We start from the raw sequence: 19,443 nt of genomic DNA, 5'->3' as shown, positions 1-19,443 counted from the left end.
GAACAAAATTTGGAGAAGAAAGAGCAAAAATACTAGAGAGGTGATCCAGCACACAAATAACCAAGCAAGGACTACTGTTCTCATTCTTGGGATTTTCTTCTCCTTTACTGTCAGCTTGTGGCAGAGACTGAACTCAACTATACTTCAAAATACCACTTACAGGAATGGGCACTAATAAGGACAAGTTATTAATAAATATTTTTTTTCAAATGTTAACATAAACTATCACCCTTCATAGGCAAAAGGTCTGTGCTTCTGAGCTCTCCATTCCCCAAGTGACCAGTCTCCACTCACTCTGTTCAGGCCTTTGGTTCAAAGTCCTACAAACAACAATGGATTATGTCTGGAAATCAAATGATAAAAGTTGGATCGCTGCAGCCTACTTAAAATTGTCATCAGTTTTTATGTGGCAGAGTATCCTTGGGCATGTTTTGTTCTCAGTATTTTTCATTTCAATAGTTTTTATGCAGAATTTTATGCCATTAAATTTTTAAGAGGCAGAATTCACTATTTCAGGACTTCCAGCAATAGCTTGAGAGTCCTTGTGAAGCTAAACAGAAGATTTTTCATCTGAAAGGAATCACTACAAATTGCTTTAACTACTCAAGTGTTTAACCTTTCTATACAATTTTAATGAGTTCCATGTATGATGAGAAAACAACAATACGGCTACATCAAATGAGGATCAACTAAGAGACAAAGGAAAGACAGGATGTTTCTCCTCTTTCCTTGAAAGGTTTTCTTTTGTTCACATTCTTTTAAGTGTTCTATCTTAGTCTATCAGACACAAAAAGCAGAAAACTGGCATGGAGATAATGCCCAGGTCATACATAAGCACTGCTGTAGTCTGCTGCAAAGTACAAAATGAGTTGACATATTGGGTCTACATCAAAGACATGCCCCTTGGCAGGTTGTAAAGACAAGTCGCAATTTTGTCCATAAAAATGTGTGTTCTACAAAATGGGCTCTGTAACATGAACTGTTAGTGGTATGCCACCATTCCATTGATCCTGCACATGCGTTCATTTCTCAGGAATGCTTGTAAGCTGGGCTATGCCTTGCCCTAAGATAAGCGGACTTGCATGAGGAAAAAAAGCAGTGTGTCACAGACAGAAAGATTCTACTCTCTGCAGGAGACTTCTTCCATAAAATGCAAGTTCTGATAGAGGGCATGCCAGTGGCTCCTGCTTTACTGCCTGTATCACATACATGGTATTTACAGTAAGAGATTAATAGAATGGGAGACCTTTCCTGCTTATGCTTTAAAAATTAAGAGAACAGCTTGAAAAAACACTGCATTGCAGGAGGTTTTCAAAGACTCCTTAATCAAATACTGAAAATGAGTAAAAACAACACTGACAAGTCTGGAGCCTCAGCGCTTACACATTACAATGTGTTTTAAGACAGTCATGTAATATATTTTTCTAAAGTACTTCTGCTTTTTTCTTTGTGAATATGGGAAACAGAGAGCTGTGAAACAACTCCAGGCGCAAGTCCAGTTCCTTTTTATCCATAACTATTATACGGTACATTATGAGTTTCAATATAGATTGAATACAGAGACATGACTATATCAATTTCTGTCATAATTACTGTGAGAGAAGTAGTAACAGAGAATGAATGAGGCAAAAGTGTAGCCACAGAAGGAGGATGATTTTACGACTGTGAAACAGAACTACTACAGAGACATTGTTGGTATCATAACTACCTCTCCCACAGATTTCCTGAACAGCTTTGAGTAAGGTACTTAATCTTTCCATGTCTCAACTCTGCATGGGTAAAGCAGAGGTCAAAATACTTAACCTCATAGGCATGTTGCAAGTATAGAAACATTTGCATTTGGGAAGCTACTGGATGCTGCTAATAATAGCTGTGTACGTACAATCGAAACATAAAATGAAAATCTGCTTCAGCACTGTTTGAAAGGTGTACAAAAAATTAAGTATGGCACTTCACAACCAACAAAGAAAACATAATTAAAATTCTGCAGCTCTAGTGAGTGAACTTATAATAGCTGGGAAACTGGCATGCAAGTACATCATTTAAAGTGCACATTGTAATATATGGACATGAAAAACAGAATGATAAAGCAATGCCAGCAATGTTATCTGCATCATTTCATACTTTTTAGCACTTCACTTTCTAATATTGTTGCAATGTAAGGGCTTTTATAGAAAATCTACAATGTAAATATTCATACAGTGCCATATGAATTAATTCACCCTCTTTTTCCTAAAAGTAATTCAGCAGTACACAATTTTACAACATATTGATCTAGGTAAGTCATGAGTCGTTTTTTGTGAGTAGGTATCAATCACTTCATTGTTTACTTGTCTGTGGAAAGAAATTGATTTAATCAAACTTTGCAGTAATACATTATTGATGTATCCCAAGAAAACAAAGTCATAATTAACCATCAGCATCCTAACGTAAAACACTGTAAGGAGCAGCAATTTCACTTCAGTCTTTCTTAGTGATCTGCAAACATATGTGACTCTATACAAGCAGCAAAGACGAATGCAAGACTATAGTTGGTCTGAGCAGCAGCACATGTCATTCACACAACAGATTTGGGACAAGCTCTGCCGAACTTGGCAACACCAGGAGGCTGGACAAAACCACACACTGTGGACCTTGTGTATCTCCACCACTTATATACAGCAGTGTATCGTCTTACATGCTACTTGATTTAAGCAAATCATTACTCTTCTGGGGGAAAATGTGAAGCAATAGGATATCATGAAAATAAGACTCTTAGCCCTTCTCCACAGCAGTAGCTCAGCCTTTGTTCTCTAGAGACTTTAAACTTTTCCATGTATTAGACCACATGGGAACAGCAATTTTACTCAATACACAATAAATTCCTTTTATGCACATTCATCAAACAAAACACAGCTTACAATGGCAACTGTAGCAGCAGCTTGAAAGAGTAAAGTTAGGATAGGAATTTGATGTATTTTATAGACTTCTGAATGCATGTTCGTCAGCTTAGAGCACAGACAGAGAAACAAGTACCGTAGCAACATCTGCTGCCAAAACTACTCTGGCAAAGGTGAGGATTTTACTGCAGTAAAACTTCTGTTACAGTCATGAGAAATGAGACACTACAGAAGGGACACCATATCAGAGCATCTTCACTAATGCTGCATTATTACAAAATGTTGGGGCATGTATAACAAGCCACATCAGAATTTAGCACTGCCCAAGCCTACAAGAGTACCTCGATACAGCTTACAGAGACATCTATAGGTAGTGACTGTCTAATACCTTATAATTATTTACATAGGAGAGAGAAGCTGAACTTCCTATCTAGGAATTCATATAATGAGGTGAAAACATTTTTACGAGGAAAGTGCTTCACAAATACACTAAACAAATAATAGTAATAAGATAGCATTACCCACTACCAGAAACAGATACAACACTAGTATGTTACTTAAATAGTTCAATCTGTATCAGAGATTAATAAAAGATAAAGTTTGTGTAGATAATAAAAGCAACGTAGCCAGCAGCTTATCTTTCCAGCTTTGTCATCTTTCTACGCACTCGGCTGGAGCTGAACCAGACCCAACTTTGCAGAAGACACGCATACGGACGTGTACAACCATACGTGCTGTACCGTGCGTAACTATTTGTTGTAAAATTCCTCGAATAGAGAGAACCCAGACGTACTCCGAAACGGGGAAAACAACATAAACAATGTACTCTGTTACACTTAGCAAACAGTAATACAGAATCATGAGAACAGATACAGTAGGGTAAGGGAGACAGTTTCTTAATGAAGTGGAAATGGACCGAGTATCCAGTGCCATGGAGCCTTTCCAGAAACGGGTTATACCGACCAGCTCCGCGATGGAAGTAGAGATGGTGAAGAGAAATCCCAAGTCAGAGTTGTGTCTAACGCCCCTCACCCCTGTCCTGTCCCCACTAAAGGAATGGAAAGGCAAATCCCGGCTATTTCACTTTTCTCTAGATTAAAAGGAGGGATTTCCTCGGGATATCTGATGCACGAACTTTGCAGAAATAGACACGGTCCCTGGGTATTTACACACACACACACATATATGCAGAAAGAAGAATAGAGGCATTTCCTCACGCACACACCGCAGAAGGGACGTAGGTATTTCTCTTCTCCAGGCAGGCAGGGACGGGCGGCAGAGCCGCGGGCTGCCCGGACCGCCAGCCCGGCGGAGCCGGGCACCCGCACCCGCACCGTGCCGACGCTCCCGCACGGGCACTCCCGCGCTCCTGCCCGCTCCCTCGCACACACGCCCCGGCTCTCTCTCCTTCGTTCTGGAGTCCCTCGCACACTCTTTCCCCCAGACTCGCTCACACGCTCTCTCTCTGTCTCTCCCCCTCCCGTCCCGCCTCACAGTGGCCCCGACCGCCGGCAACAAAGCGGCGGGCGGGCAGCGCGCCGGGCTGGCGGCGGCGGGACGCGCTCGCCCCGCGCACGCACACGCACACACACACACACACACACACACACACACACACTCACACACACACACTCACTCACACACACTCACTCACACTCACACAATGCTGCCGCTGCCACCGCGGCACCTACCAGGCGGGCAGCCTCGGCCCAGGTGCGGTCCTTCTTCTTCCTCTTGTCTTTCATGTTTGCATCTCATTGAGGTGGTTCGGGGGGGGGGAGCGGGGGGAGGGCGGACCGGGAGTGGGGGGGGGGCCCGGAGGGGTTCCGCACGGACAATGATACGGTGACACCGAGCTCTGGAGCCCCCGGGGCGGGAGGGGCGGGGGCGGAGGAGGAGGAGGAGAAGGAGGAGGAGGAGGGTGGGGGCAGAGGCTCCCCGCGGCGGCGGCACAGCTGTGACAGCTTGAGGGATGCTCCGCCGCGCTCACAACAATGCGCTGTGACGTCACGCGGGGGAACCGCGCCCGCGCCCAACATCCCCACGGCGGCGGCGGCGGCGCCCCCCGCCCCAGAGCGCGCCCGGCCCCCAAGCCTCGCGAGAGCGGGGCCGCGGGCCGGGGGCGGCGGCGAGGGGAGCGGGATGGCGGGCCGGCCGGCGCCGCCGCACTACAACTCCCGTGGTGCTGCGCGGCGGTTCCCCGGGGACGCGGCGCTGGGGGCGCTGCCGGGGCGGGGGCGGCGGCCGGAGGTGGTGGCGAGGGCGGCCCCCTCGGCCCCTTCCCCTCCCTCTCCGCCCTCTGCCCGCTTCGCGCCGCGCCGCGCTCCGTAAAACCAGCCCGACACGCCGCCCGGCCCTCCCCGGAGTGCGAGCCCATCGCTGGCTCCTACTTACGGCTGGGGCGGTCCCGCGCCCCGGCGGTGCCCGCCCGTGCCCTCCCGGCTGGGGCCGGACCCGCTGCGGGAGCGCCGAGCCAAAGGCAGCCCCGGGCGGGCCGGTGCCAGCGCGCACGGACCCCGCGTTTGCGTTTCAGCTCCTTTCCTTGTCGGAACAGGAAAGAACATCTTGTTCCAGTGTGTAAACAAAGGGAGTTGATGTGCTGCGCTCGTAAAACCGCCGAAGGAGGTTTTCTTTAATTGGATGACCCAGGATTAAGATACGAAATGCGGAGCGAAGGGACTTGGCACACCTTCCTGAGTTGCAGGATATTGTTACGCGGGTTTTTTTTCCCCCTGTGTTTCCTCCTTTCGCCCAGATTTACAAACTGCATTAGGAATATTATCGAAATACATTGCCTATTTTTTGTTCGGATTGAAACGAGTTAGAAATTATTCAAGGTTTTCTGTATCCATCTGTTTAATGCAGGCTCTCCCTCCTTTGTCCTCTCAGCAGCACCCGTGTTAGGTCTTGCTTTATTCCTTTGGTAACATAAAACCTTATTTCTCCTTAAATACACAGTTTGGGGGTGTGGGGGGGAAAGATTTACACCAAGCCAACTACCACAGTGTTCAGCCTGTTTTATCAAGGAAATGACCAGGACAGCCCTGAGAACCTTCAACCCCTCAAGGAAACAGAAGAATCCGATAGCATCCCCCAAACACTCTAAACGAGCACTCACATAGTCTGGTGTTTTGCATCTTCCTCCTCATACTTATATTTTAGTGGGAAATGATGCATGGAAGGTAGCACCTTTCCAAATTTAATTAATCACTCCCACTTATATAAAAATACTAAAAATATGAGCAAAATAAAATTCTGTTAAAACAGCTGATTCTAAATTTAGTTTTGATTCCCGTCTATATAACATTAAGCAGAGGATTTGAATATGCCTCAGAAATGTACTTGAGAAAAATGTTGTCACAGCTGCAATGTTTCAGGCTTGACAGTGAGTTTGTGCAAAAATCTTTACAATCAGCCAGTTGTCGAAACAGGTACATATTCCTTTGTTATTTACTGAATGCTGCCTTTGTCACCTCGGTAACATTTAGAAAGAAAATGCTTGCTGTTACTATCACTTCTCTATGTTTTGTGGTTTTGACTTCATTTCCACCTTTTTATGTGTGTCCTACTGCAGTTTGTTGGTTTTTTTTTCTTTGCATTCCCTCACCTTTAATTACTTTGTATTCCAAATCACGCAGGTTTTATACACATCTCATCACCCATGCTAAAAGCCTAAGTCTGTAGTAATTGAGTACTTCATTACAACTGCACTTCATTACAACTGCCTTTGAAATACCTTCATTGTTTTCAGTATTGAAAATACAACAAAACAGAAAAAATGTAGGGACATTTATTAGTCATTGTCATCATAACTGGCTGTTGGAAGACAGAAAGAAATATTCTGCGTTAGTTCCCATCTCTTCATAGGTAGCTGCTTCACATACATAACATGAACTTCTGTTACGAGACCTCTGATGTTGCCATGGTGGTGTTGGACAGAAAAGGACACTGTAGGGAAAAAAAGTTCAGTGACTTTGTGGATTTTTTGGTTGGTTTCCTTGGTTTCTAATATTGTCTGAGGCAGTCAGGATTTGACTTCCTTTTGGTATTTCTGTGGACCCCTGGAGTAATCTTTTTATTTATATTACAATGGTTAAATGACAGTGCCATGCTGTCATTTAATTTATTTGCATCATTCTTACACAATCCAGGTGCTCCTAAGTCATGGAATAGTTTGAATTGGAAGGGACCTTAAAGATAATCTAACTCCAACCACTCTGCCATGGGCAGGGACATCTCCCACTAGACCAGGTTGCTCAATGCCCCATCCAACCTGCCCTTGAAAGTTCCTTCTGTTCTTCACATGAATATGGTTGGGAATCATATAGTGACAGTTACGGGCACTGCCTTTGCTGGAGAAAGAAAACCTATTATGCTGTTTGCTGTATTGGAGGACCCACTGGAGAGTACCCACCAGAGCAGAGAGCTGGGGGGTACTCTCTATGTTTCATGATGGGATAAAAAAAAAAGGAATCTATACTCCTGAAATAGATTTTTTTTTCTGCAATAAATGTTGTAGATGAATCCTGTAAAGTTTGCCAGCATGCACAGAAACCACATAGCTCAACAGAGCAGTACACTTCTGCTTTAAGAGAGTTAAAGTCTTGTGTAAGTCTAGAAGTACAGCAGAAAAAGGTCAAGTTCATCTTATGAAAGAAGACATTTGCTATTGATTGTAGATACTGTTTACTTCATGAGTTGAACCTGGCACTACAGGAGATCGTAACTGTTGCTTCTCTAACTGAATTGGCAATAGGAGAATTGAGAAATGGTGAACTGCCTTCAAACTGCAACCATTGGAACTATGGCTAAAAACTCAGTATCTATAACATGTATAAATGTGTATATGTATGTCTGTGTGTGTGTGTAAATATTTAGAGTATTGTAAACCAGATTGGATAGCCTGCAAAGACTGCAGAAAGATGTCACATTAAAACACATAATGAATTTTTACCTAAGCAATATTTATGTGGTGTTACAGTACCAGATGTTACTCGTTTGACCATGGATGGAACTAGTTGTTTATTATGGATGTATTTGTGTCCAGTTACATTTTCTTGCATCCATAGAATGGTCAAGTGATACCAAGATAACACTGGAGGCTGATTTCTTAGCTGCAGTAATGCATACCCAGTGAATGCATTTACCTGAACTGCTATAGTTTTAGGATTGACATTATCTAGTAAGCCACCTGAAGAACATTATTCTTATTTCCTGCATAGAAAAATTACTTTTGACGTCTACTGCCAATTTTTATTCCTGTGTACAGTAATACTCCTGTTAAGCAGAAATCTGTGACCTCCACTTCTTATGCAAGTGTTTATATATATAAATATGCATTGCTTCAATACACTGAAACACTGTTTCAATACAAATTACAGTTTCAGTTCTTACAAAAGAACTAGTATCAGCTGTTACACAAGAATGCCATATGTGTGCAGAATGATTTATTCACAGCATGACAATTCAATCTAGTGTGCCACTTCTACAATGGAAATTATATTCTCTACAATTGAGCAAGAGATGCTGAGTTACAAGATAATTAAGAAAATATACCAGATGATACTAATGGAGTCACTGCATTTCCTAAATTAGTGTTAGCACAGTGGTGACAAAAAGAAAACCATAAAATACGGGTTTGTATGGACTTAGAGGAAGCCATTGGGATTGACAGTTGACAGTTAACCATTTACAGATACTGGTGTCATAGTTGTAGAGTGTGTTTTATACTCTTGATTTAAAGAATAGCTATTGCCATTCCAGACAGTTTGTGCTTCACAGCACTTATTACAGTTAATGGAACTTTTCTCTTTTAATCATATGCCATATGGACCTGAATCAACATCCCAAATTTTTCAAATATGTTACTAAGTCATAATAACAAGCTCAGAATCTAGTATTATCAGGATGATGTTGATGTATTTGGAAAGTCTCCTGAAGTTGATGAAAAAAAACATATCCTATCGTGTATACTTGATACAGGAGGGTGAAAGTTAAATTTTGTTAAATATTAACTTATATGCACAGAGTATTATTTTCTTGAGCATGCCATTTCTTCTTTGAGATTGGTAGAGGTCATGGAATATGTGGAAGAGCTCACTCTTCCCCCACTTCCCAGCAAAAAAAAAAGAGAAAAATTGCAACCATATTTTTCAGTTCAGTTTGTATTTTTCAAATCAAAGTGCACATTATTTAGGTCCAACTGAGGTATGTACATTTATTCCTAACTGTAATACATGAGGACTCTTAGAAACAGTGCACTGTAAAATTTAAAGTTTGCCTGAGACCTATCTCACCTTAGCAAATTTTCAAATAATGAAAGTTTGACTGTAAATTATGAGGATTTATTCTATTTGCTTTAGAGTTCACCACAATTGTCATTACTTTTGTCTCAGACCAAGAATGGCCAAATACTATAAATGTAGGGTTATTTCCTTTTCTCCCTCCTATCACTCTCCAGCAGGCAGATAAACACTCATGTCTTTTTTATGGCCCTGCAGCTGATCTAATAAATGTGGTTGTAGCTAAGCTGTGGTCTACTTTGCCCTCCCAACATGTGAGAAATGATACACCCAGCAGAGAGAGCTTCCCAAGCAGTCACCTTCCAAACTACCTCTAGGCAGCACCTCCCTTGGCCATGCTGGCCGTCATTTTTCGTACTATGGATACAGAACCGGCCTTTCCCAAATCCATAGGGACAATTTCTATGAGAAGACTGTTGTCTTTGAATGATGAACAGTTTACAAGATGCCATAAAAATGTTGGAAAGAAAATATTTCTTTGTACATACACAACAGAAGAGTAGAGAACCTGCCTCTGAGGCATTGCAGCCCAACTGCATATAGATCACACCTCCTGGTAGTTCTGTAAACCTCAGAGGAAAAGGAAATGTCTGCAGATGGCTCACAAGATTACTTTCATTTTTATATGACACAGTTTAGTCAAATCAAAACCAGAGCAGCTGATAGTTTATCTCATCTGCTCTTTTTTAGATGCTTATCTAGTTGATTATATGGAAGTTGCTGCATGGATTATAAATATGCAATTACAAGAGAAAAAAAAATTAAAACTGTTTACTCGTAGTGTCTGATTTAACAGAAATTACATATCTTCCTATCTAGAAAAAGATTCCAGAATTCCAAATGTATGGATGCTATTCTAATACCATATTTCAACCATATTTCATACAGAATGAACTTCACCCACAAGATATGATGAAATATCATCTCAAGTTATATAGAATTTCAAGGAATTGTGAAGGTGTCCCAGAGGAGTTAAAATTTGTACAACATGCTTGTGGTAAGTCTCAAGTTGTCCCAACAAACCAATGATTGCAGGACAAGTACTGGTATCCAGAACCTGATATGAAGGACTGAAGTTTAATACTAAAACTTTTACCAAAATTAAGACAAGTGACTCATGCAGTACCCTTACAGCCCACCCCTTACAATTTTTTTTTTTCTGTGAATAACTGATATCACAGTCAATTTTGGCAATCACATATTTTTTGGCAATTATTCCAGCTGTCTAGCTATCTTTCTGTAATAGGCAACCATAAGATGACCCAACAGAGTATTTACATTGTGTGACATCTGCTGCTACATTTGCTTTCTGATCTGTTTTCACCCACAATTGAAAGCTGTAAGAATTAGTACTATTTAACTTCTTACAATGATTTTTTTTTTCTGAGAATATATATAAAATATCATCAGGTAAATCATCATTTATGGTAAAGCTGATGAGGAACTAGAATTTTAAAAAAGAATTGACAGATGACCTAAAAAAGTACCAAAAAAATCAAACAAAACAAAACAAAAAAGTAACAAACAAACAAAACCTCCCAAACAAACCAAAACTAAAACAAACAAACAAAAAAACTTTGAAGACCTTCTCAATGGACTAATTGCAAATTTAAGGAGTAACATGCCATACATGTAATCACATAAATAATTTCCTAAACTGATGCCTGGAGACCTACACACATTGAACCAAATGTTACTATGTTGAGATTCAGAGACAAAACACACAGTCCAACATCATGAAAAGTAATCAAGATCATGGTTGTACTACAGATGTGCAATTTAAATTTGCCTTTGTAAGTTCAAAAGCCTGGAATCCTGTGAAAAGACATTCAGAATATTAATTGTCTCTCTAGCTTGTTGGGGGAAAGGACTACATACATATAAGCTTTCTTTGGGATAAGTACACACCTGCTTGCACCTGCTTGCCAAGGGCAACTTGGAAATGTTTTAAATTGTTTGTGCATAATGGATTGCTTTCCCTTACCTTCTTTGCATTGCAATATAAATGAACAACACAGTCTGCTCAGCCTTCTGCTATTTGCAGTATCTACCTACATGCATCTGCAACTTTTAGACAATAACAAAAATAGAAGAGAAATAAAATATTAGTTTATTAACACCACAGGCTTCTTAAAAAGGAGAATGGGGTTGATGCAGTGCTGGCAGAGGGCATTTCTCAGGTGCACTGATGGGAAAAAACAACTTCAGTCTAGGGAATCCTTTTTTAGTGTTTAGTTGAGGCTCTTGCTGCAGAAGTGATAGTGGGTTTTCTCTTTTGCTGCTCCTTTATGGCTGTGAAAACCACCATCAGCTATACCACATATCATATGATGCTTCAGCACAGATCAATAACCAAATCTGGTCTAGATATATTATATTATATTTCTCTATTTGAGCTGTGCCAGTTCTGCAGGAAGAACAACATATTCTCTCCTGAAGTTAGCAGACAAATCTGTGAATGCTTGGAACAAAGAATGACATCGAGGTGCTGGAGCGTGTCCAGGGAAGGGCAACCAAGTTTGTGAAGGATCTGGAGAGTAAGTCCTATGAATGGGCTGAGGGAGCTGGGGAAGTTTAACCTGGAGAAAAGTAGGCTTGGGGAGACCTTATCACTCCTGAAAGGAGGTTGTAGCAAGGTGGGGGTTGATCTCCTCCCTGAGTCACCTAGTGACAAGACAAGAAGACGTGTCATCAAGCTGCAGTGGGGAAGGTTCAGGTTGGACATTAGGAAGAATTTCTTCATGGAAAAGTTGTTAAGCATTGGAAAGGGCTGCTCAGGGAAGTGGTGAAGTCACCATCACTAGAAGTGTTTGAGAAACCTCTGGACACAGCACTCAGTGCTGTGGTTTAGTCAGCATGGTCGTGTTTGGTGAAGGGCTGTGTCTGATGAAGGTCTTGAAAGTCTTTTCCTACCTTGATGATTCTGTGATTCTGTAATTCTGCTGATTGAGGCCCCAGCTCTGCAAGACACCCCATTCACACCACTACTTGCAGTGCCAGTGCCATTTTACATATTGGCTTATATTGGCAATTTAAGTATCATATAATAGAAGCCAAATAATGACCAATAACTTAGTTATTAAAATGACGATGTTTTCTTTATTAAGCATAAAAAGGTATGTGTTAGAAATTTGCAGCGGAGACTGGTCCTTGGGAGTGTGAGTATAATGTGGTAACTACATCAGATATTAGTTTTTAGGCATCATAACAGCAAAAGTATATACGTATATATCTATATGTATAAGTGAACTTATGCACATTTGACTTATATACTCCTTTTAAACTGTTAATAAATAATAAGTTTAAACATTCTATAAATATCACACAAGAAGCCAAGACTTACAAACATGCTAGTTAGAGCTATGAGGTTAAAATTTTTTATGTCAGTTTTCAGTACTTGGTTTCTTCAATCATCTTTCTGTTTTTGTTCTCAGCTACTCTCTGCTATATCTCAAAAAAACTTATGCCCATGCTTACACAATTCTATTCCTTTGAGCCATCAATTTTCTCTACTCCAGCCATTCAACCAGAGATCACATAGACCTTAAAGAAATTAAGAAGATAAGTATTTGATGCCACCTTTTTCCTTTTGTAAGAAAGAATTTCCCACTATAGTTAAGAAGTAAAGCTTTCATTTCTATTCATATATACAGTTCATCATGTTCATTATAGAAAAAAAAATTAAATTAAAATATGATGTCAATACTGAGCGTATGACACATCACAGTTTGGTTGGCATGTATTTGCCCACCCAGTGATATTTCAAAGTTTAAAGGAAGGTGAAGTCTGAATCCCTTTTTGTTCCCAGTTCTATACCTTTTTTTTGATTTGAAATATGTGAGTAGCCCACTGAAGTTCATGAGGCTAGCTGTGTTAAGGAAATATTTAAACATTAGTAGAATCAGGCTCCCAGCATGGCAACATGTAATATGTGCACTGGAAGCTATTTGGCTGGAATGTAGAGGGCACATAAAGAGAGACATGCCTATAATGTCTGGATCTGCTGTTTCATTGTAAATTCTTGAAAAATCAAAAGTGAGTGTAGCACTTTCTTACTATGCCTAGTAGATCTTGTACTAAGATACAAAAATAACTTACAGAAATTAATATTTTAATTATCTATTTTCCAGATTTTTAAAGTAATCTTTTAAATATGTGAGTTTATGAAGTTAAGAAAGTTAATTTTAAGCAACTATTTACAATTAATTAAACACAGACACAGATGATTTTGTATGTTCTTCTAAAAGAATTAACACCTATGGATGTACATTGTCATTGCTGCACGTTGACTGCATAACTAACACTGCGTTTTGTGTGGCCCTTGTGAAGTTTGTGGACAGGAAACCCTATCAAAAAATTATGTAACTTACTGGAAAGCTAATTTAAAAAATGTAAGGATTTGCATGGCAAATGACTCTTTTTAGAGCCTGAGGCTAGGGCAGGGACAGGAAGTAAAGGTTACAAGGTGGATTATAAGTGTGTGTGCAATTCATAATGAAGGTTTGTGGACTGTGAGCTTTTTAGATCAGTCACTTCAAATAGCTGCCTTTTGAGTTACACTCAACAATTATATGGGGGAAAACCTGTAAGGAAGTTACTTGGGGAAATGAAAGAATCTAACACATATTTTTAACAGGAGACTATAATTTCTGATAGCTGCCTTTATAGCTGACTTGGTTTCTCTCTACTCAATTTGCATTTAAGAGATGATTAAAATAACCTTATAATTTGCTGTATTCATCCTGCTACAACTTATGAAAAATGAAAGAAAATAGTTATGCATAATTACTAAGAGTGTTTGCAAAAGAATAATATTCTGCATTCATAGCATTTACCCTGCCTTTATAAAGGCCAGCCATTTGCATGCATTAAAAATAAGACTTTTTATAAAAAAGGAGAAGTTGCCTTTATTTGATTTGAAAGATCTAAATTTGTTATTTATAAACAAGCAATGTAACTGGTACAAGGAGTGCATTTCAAGCAGTTTTTCAGGTCATATGACAATGTTCTATATTAATAAGCATTGTGGGAATAATACATCACTTATGCCTGTTATAATGATATTTTAGGTAGGTAAATTAGAGCATTACAGCTCAGCAGCAAAAGGCCTACTGTAAAATTTCCTTACACAACATATGCTAAATTCCTAGATGCAAATTTGCCATTGAGGAAAGGGCCAGCTCACAGCCTATGCATCATTTACATGATGCATGACAGTCTACGTTACCAATTATGCAGGAGCACACTGCAGTGAAAATACCGAGATGTGTTTTTAATCTTCCACGTGACAGAGATCACTGGTATTTTTCATTTGATTGATGCTCACTAAGCAGCCCAACCAGTTCAACTGCAAACACATCCTATCCCTAGTGAATGTGTCCTAGCAATTTCAAGGGAAAATTGTTCATTTTTAGTTTTCCACACCAGGATTAGTCCAAGGTTACTAAGATGTATACAGTGCTGTTCCTCTAATTAACTGTTTTGAAGACCAGTTCTGTAAACATTTACATGGAGGATTCATTTCATGCATCCATGAGGTGATCCTAAGAAATATTTCTCATGCTTACAAGCCAAGAAAAGGCTGAGATGCCTGAGATTAGGCTCAGGCATGAATCTCTTAATCCAAAATCACAAACCCCAACACTTTTCCCCTAGATTTTCTTTGCTTGGAAATGTACAAGTCCCAGGGAGCCTCCCTGTTGAGCTGCCCATTCCATGCATTCTTGATACCACACTGCTTCTGTGTGTGTCTCCTGTAAGCAGCCAGGCAAGGCACCTGAAACTCTACCTTAAAGGTAGCAAGCAGTGTGTGATGGGGCATCTGGTTACATTTAGTGATTTACTGAAAGAAAACAGCCTACTTGTAATCAAAGAATTTAGTAAGGCGCCTAATACTCCATCTCTGATTCTGAAAAATAGGAAGGTATTCTCTTATTTACTTACTTTAATACTGTAGTTATACTTTCTAAAAGAATGAATAAGCTAGCTAAAATATACAGATTTTCTTTCATAAGATCAAGTTTCACATAAAATTATACTAGCTTTACTTTTGTGGTTATCCATATGTTATTAAAACATTCTTTTCCTTTGGCATTTCTTCTGTGGGGAAGAGGTTGGAACAAGAGTTTCAGGTTCCAGAATAAATGCAGGATGGTTATTCTGGTCTGAACAAGCAAAACTGTGGTTGACATAGTCAGGACTGCAAACCAGATTTGGTTTAAAAACTATCATATGTGAAATCCTACATGGCACAGAAGAAAAAAAATATGTTCAAATTGAGATGCTGCACTATTGCAGAAATTCTACATTTGAATCCTGGCTCTGCTCTTTCTTTCAGTCCCTGGAAGTCAGTTGCTTTTTCTCTACCATAGTTCTCCAACTTGAACTAAAGATATTAATATTTAATTTTTTCCTCCATTTGTCTTCCTTGCTTATTCAAATTGAAAGCTTGTCTGAACAGGGACTGAAATTCTCTTGGTATGTATACATCATGCATTAAAGAAGAAACCTGATCTTGGTTTGGTCTCTCAGGCTACTGTATGAAAGAATGTATATATTTCTATATATATGTTAAGTTGTATGATATTTAAAAAATATATATTTTCCAATGAAAAATTAATGTCTCACTTTTTTTCCATGAAGATTTCTAGGGAATGTCAAAAGTTGAAATGTTGCATGAGAGCAGTCCAGTCTGTGGACTGAGGGGGGGGGGAAATTATCAGCTAGCCAATAAGAGCAGTTTTCTGGATATTTTGTGCAAATAGAACTTCACAAAGATATGAACCAGAAATAATTTTAGCAGACTGCAAAACTGAATGAATTTGGCAGTTCTGTACAAAGGAGTTTTCAGCACAGATGCTAACATAAGAATAAATTATTGTACTAGTGGCTGTTTATAATTTCTAAGGACAATTTTCTTCCCCTGTTTATTTTTAAGTAAGAAATAATAATTGTATGCTTGGATTTTTTTCTTTTCTAGTAATTCCATTTTCTGAAGAGTTTGAGGCTCTGAGAATGGTGAGATAAATTGTCATATCTATGTTCACTTTCAAAAGGTTCCTTAAACTTAAATCTCCTCAGGTTTTGCAATTTCATGACTGAAAACCACTACACCAAAAATCATGAAACACTGTCAAAAGGTTTAAATTCACTTGAAGTTGGTCAGGTTTAAATTGAATAAAATTACTTTTCAAAAATTACTCTTTACTGCTTAAAATATGAGCTACTGGATAAAAATTCAGCCATGGATTTTCATACTTTCACTACCAGAAACTGTGGAGTCAACATGGTTTGCCTTACTTCTGTAACTCCTCTGCCTCTGCTTTCCAATATTAAGAATGCACAAGCTGTGGTAATGATTAGGTCTACATTATTTTTATGTGATTCCAACACTATTCCAACAACACTATTCCCGCTGTTTGTTTTGTCCCCAAGTAAATATATGCACTTTTACTATGCAAAGAAATGGAGGGTTTTTTTCATCTGCAGAGAGCATGAAAAGGTAAGAAACACTTGCCAGATTAAATATTTCTTTTGTGACTAAAGAGAAAGGCATAAAAATAATTATATGTGAAATGTAATGTATTGACTCTTTTAGTTACCACTCTTCTATTTTTCTCCCAGATTGTTATTCTTTTAAAATGCAAAATCTCAATGTTCTTCGAACACTGGCAGTAGTGTTCTATCTTCTACAGCTGGGGATTTCAGGTTACAGAATATTATTCCATCTAAAACTTACAGGTTTTGACCTTTATTCCTAAATGCCAGATTTCAATAGCTTTATGGAATTCAGTAATCCACAAAGTATATTTGTTCCATACAAACAGTCTCAGTGTGTCCCGTAATTGGTTGATTAAAAATGTAGAAAGATTGAGATGCAGCTAGTTTGGATTACTTATGATATTTATATTTGTGGTGCATTGACCCTGGTTGGGTGCCAGGTGCCCACCAAAGCTGCTCTATCCCTCACCTCCTCAGACAAGGGACGGAAAATACAACAAAAGGTTCATGGGTTGTGGAAAGAACAGGGAGAGATCACTCATCAGTTACTGTCACAGGCAAAACAGACTCAACTTGAAGAAATTAGTTTAATTTATTAGCTATCAAATCAGAGTAGGAAAACAAGAAATAAACCCAAATCTTAGAACACCTTCCCACTGTCCCTCCCTTATCTGCAGTCTTGACTTCACTCATGATTTTCATTACCTCCTTCCCCGCAGAGTCACAGGGGGAGCAGGGAATGGGGGCTACAGTCAGTTCATCACCCTCTGTCTCTGCCACTCCTCCCTCCTCAGGGGGAGGACTCCTCACACTCTTCCCCTGCTCCAACATGGACCCCTCCCATGGGGGACAGTCCTTCTCCAGTGTACATTCTTCATGAGCTGTCAAGTCCTGCCAGTGAACCTGCTCCAGCATGCACTTCCCATGGCATCACAGCCTCCTTTGGTTGTCCGCCTGCTCCAGCACAGGATCCTCTGTGGGCTGCAGGTGGATCTTTGCATCCCTGTGATCTTCCATGGGCTGCAGGGACACAGCTGCGTCACTGTGGGATGCACCATGGGCTATAGGGATTCTCAGCTCCGGTGCCTGGAGCATCTCCTCCCCCTTCTTCTGCACTGACCTTGGTGTGTGCAGAGTTGTTCCTTTCACATATTCTCATCTCATATCTCCCTCTTACTGCAAATTAACAGTTTTTTGCTCCCATTCTTAACTCTGGTATCCCTGAGGTGCTGTCACCATCTGTGATGCATTTGGCCTTGGCCTGCAGTGGGTCTGTCCTGGAGCTGGGTGGCACTGGCTCTCTAGGACATGGGGAAAGCTTTTAGCAGTGTGTCATAGAAACCACCCCTGCAGCTTCCTGCTACCAAAATCTGGCCACACAAACTCAATACAGTGCTTCAAACAGTTTCCTTGCATTTTGTTTGGAAACTGATACTTTGTTCTTCCAAATAAATAATTCAGAAAATGTACTACATTTTGTAACTCAGGAATGAAAGTCAATACTATTCATAGTGCTGTTGACATGCCTTCTAGTAATTTATGGAATAATTATGACCATATTTGGGATATATCTGTTCCCTACATTTTGATTTGTCCTCCTCCAATACATGTTGACAATGTTGTTGTAATTCATGTGTATTGTGCAGACTGAATAAAGACAGGCAATTCGTTCCAGACAAATACATTAAAAATGTAAAACATCTGTTTGGAACTCACTTTCTCCATAAGACCTTTACAGTAGACATTTAGTTAGTAATAAAGGAATTCTGCATTTTTACCCTCTGTTCTTAGTGCATGAGACCGCAAATGGTAATTTGTACTGAATCATTATTTGAATCTGTTTAAGCCTCTGAAGAATTCAGATGTTACATGCATGAAGTGCTTTATTTTAGGAAGTGAGTGACAGGCAGCATTGTACATACATGGAAACAAATCTTCAATAGCTTAGCCAAATTTTCTACAAACATCTAGTCTTACCTATCATAATTTTCTCCGATTTTAACTTTCTCAATTTAAAAACCTGCATAAAGATATAAACTTATTTCCCCTTTAGTGGTGATAATTCTCCTTATGATTGCATTTTGCAAGGGTTTTAATCTTTAAAAAGTGTCAGTCGTGTTGAAAGAGACAAACTATTTCAAAGAACAACACAACACAAACTTTCAACTGACCTTAGTGGAAATTTAAAAATGGGGCATTGGACTCAAGAGAAGAAAATCAGTAGGAATGTTACCATTGACTTCATGAGATCAGGAATTTTCCAGCCCCCACCATATAACCTGGGAATCTTGATTTTACAAATGTTATTGAAATTCATGTTTCCATAATACATAGCTCATGGGCATCATTCCATAAGCCTTAGAATTTCCAAGGGTAGCAATACTAACAAGTAAAAAGCACAACTAATACTTGTCAGCACCTGTAACATTCTATAAACCTACATTCGTGTTGTGTTTCATTATGATCTAAAAACAGAGTTTCATCAGCAGGGGCATGGCTACTCACATCATGAAAACAACTAGTTCTAGACTAACAGATTTGTCATGTTCACTGAACAGAGTAACTGAAAATATAATTAAAATATCACTGTTGGTTTTATTGAGAGTAATCAACTTAATTAACAAACTCTTTTGTTTAAATTGGCTATTTTCTTTAGGAGACCATCAATAATTTATTCAAACAAATTCCTCATTAAAATTAAGTATTAATTATTAAGTTACTGTTTCATAATGGTACTATAAAAATGCAGATCATTTGCAGAT

General features: G+C 39.6%; 1 protein-coding gene and 1 long non-coding RNA gene across 9 annotated transcripts in view; one reads left to right on the top strand and one right to left on the bottom strand.

Annotated features, from left to right (window-relative positions):
* ASXL3 (ASXL transcriptional regulator 3) overlaps positions 1-5,465 on the bottom strand; it is a 126,702-nt gene extending 121,237 nt beyond the window's left edge. For 2 of the 8 annotated variants that reach the window (XM_064385117.1, XM_064385109.1), the window contains exon 1: positions 4,571-5,021. Coding sequence is in view for 4 of the 8 variants with exons in the window: in XM_064385109.1 (XP_064241179.1) it covers positions 4,571-4,624 (54 nt within the window). In the remaining 4 variants the exon portion in view is untranslated. Of the gene's footprint in view, positions 1-4,104; positions 4,450-4,570; positions 5,023-5,273 lie in introns of those variants that run through there. The other 6 variants (XM_064385094.1, XM_064385088.1, XM_064385145.1 and 3 more) reach the window with 6 other exon arrangements.
* The window catches only part of LOC135278626 (uncharacterized), a 142,892-nt gene continuing 127,950 nt past the window's right edge, over positions 4,502-19,443 (top strand). The window contains exons 1-2 of the long non-coding RNA XR_010346080.1: positions 4,502-4,592; positions 10,070-10,178. This is a non-coding gene — a long non-coding RNA (uncharacterized LOC135278626). The remainder of the gene's footprint in view (positions 4,593-10,069; positions 10,179-19,443) is intronic.

The sequence above is a fragment of the Passer domesticus genome, chromosome 1, assembly GCF_036417665.1.
Source record: "Passer domesticus isolate bPasDom1 chromosome 1, bPasDom1.hap1, whole genome shotgun sequence".
Taxonomy (NCBI): Eukaryota; Metazoa; Chordata; class Aves; order Passeriformes; family Passeridae; genus Passer; species Passer domesticus.
The sequence above is the reverse complement of the archived record's forward strand: the minus strand, read 5'-3'. Positions and strand labels throughout refer to the sequence as shown.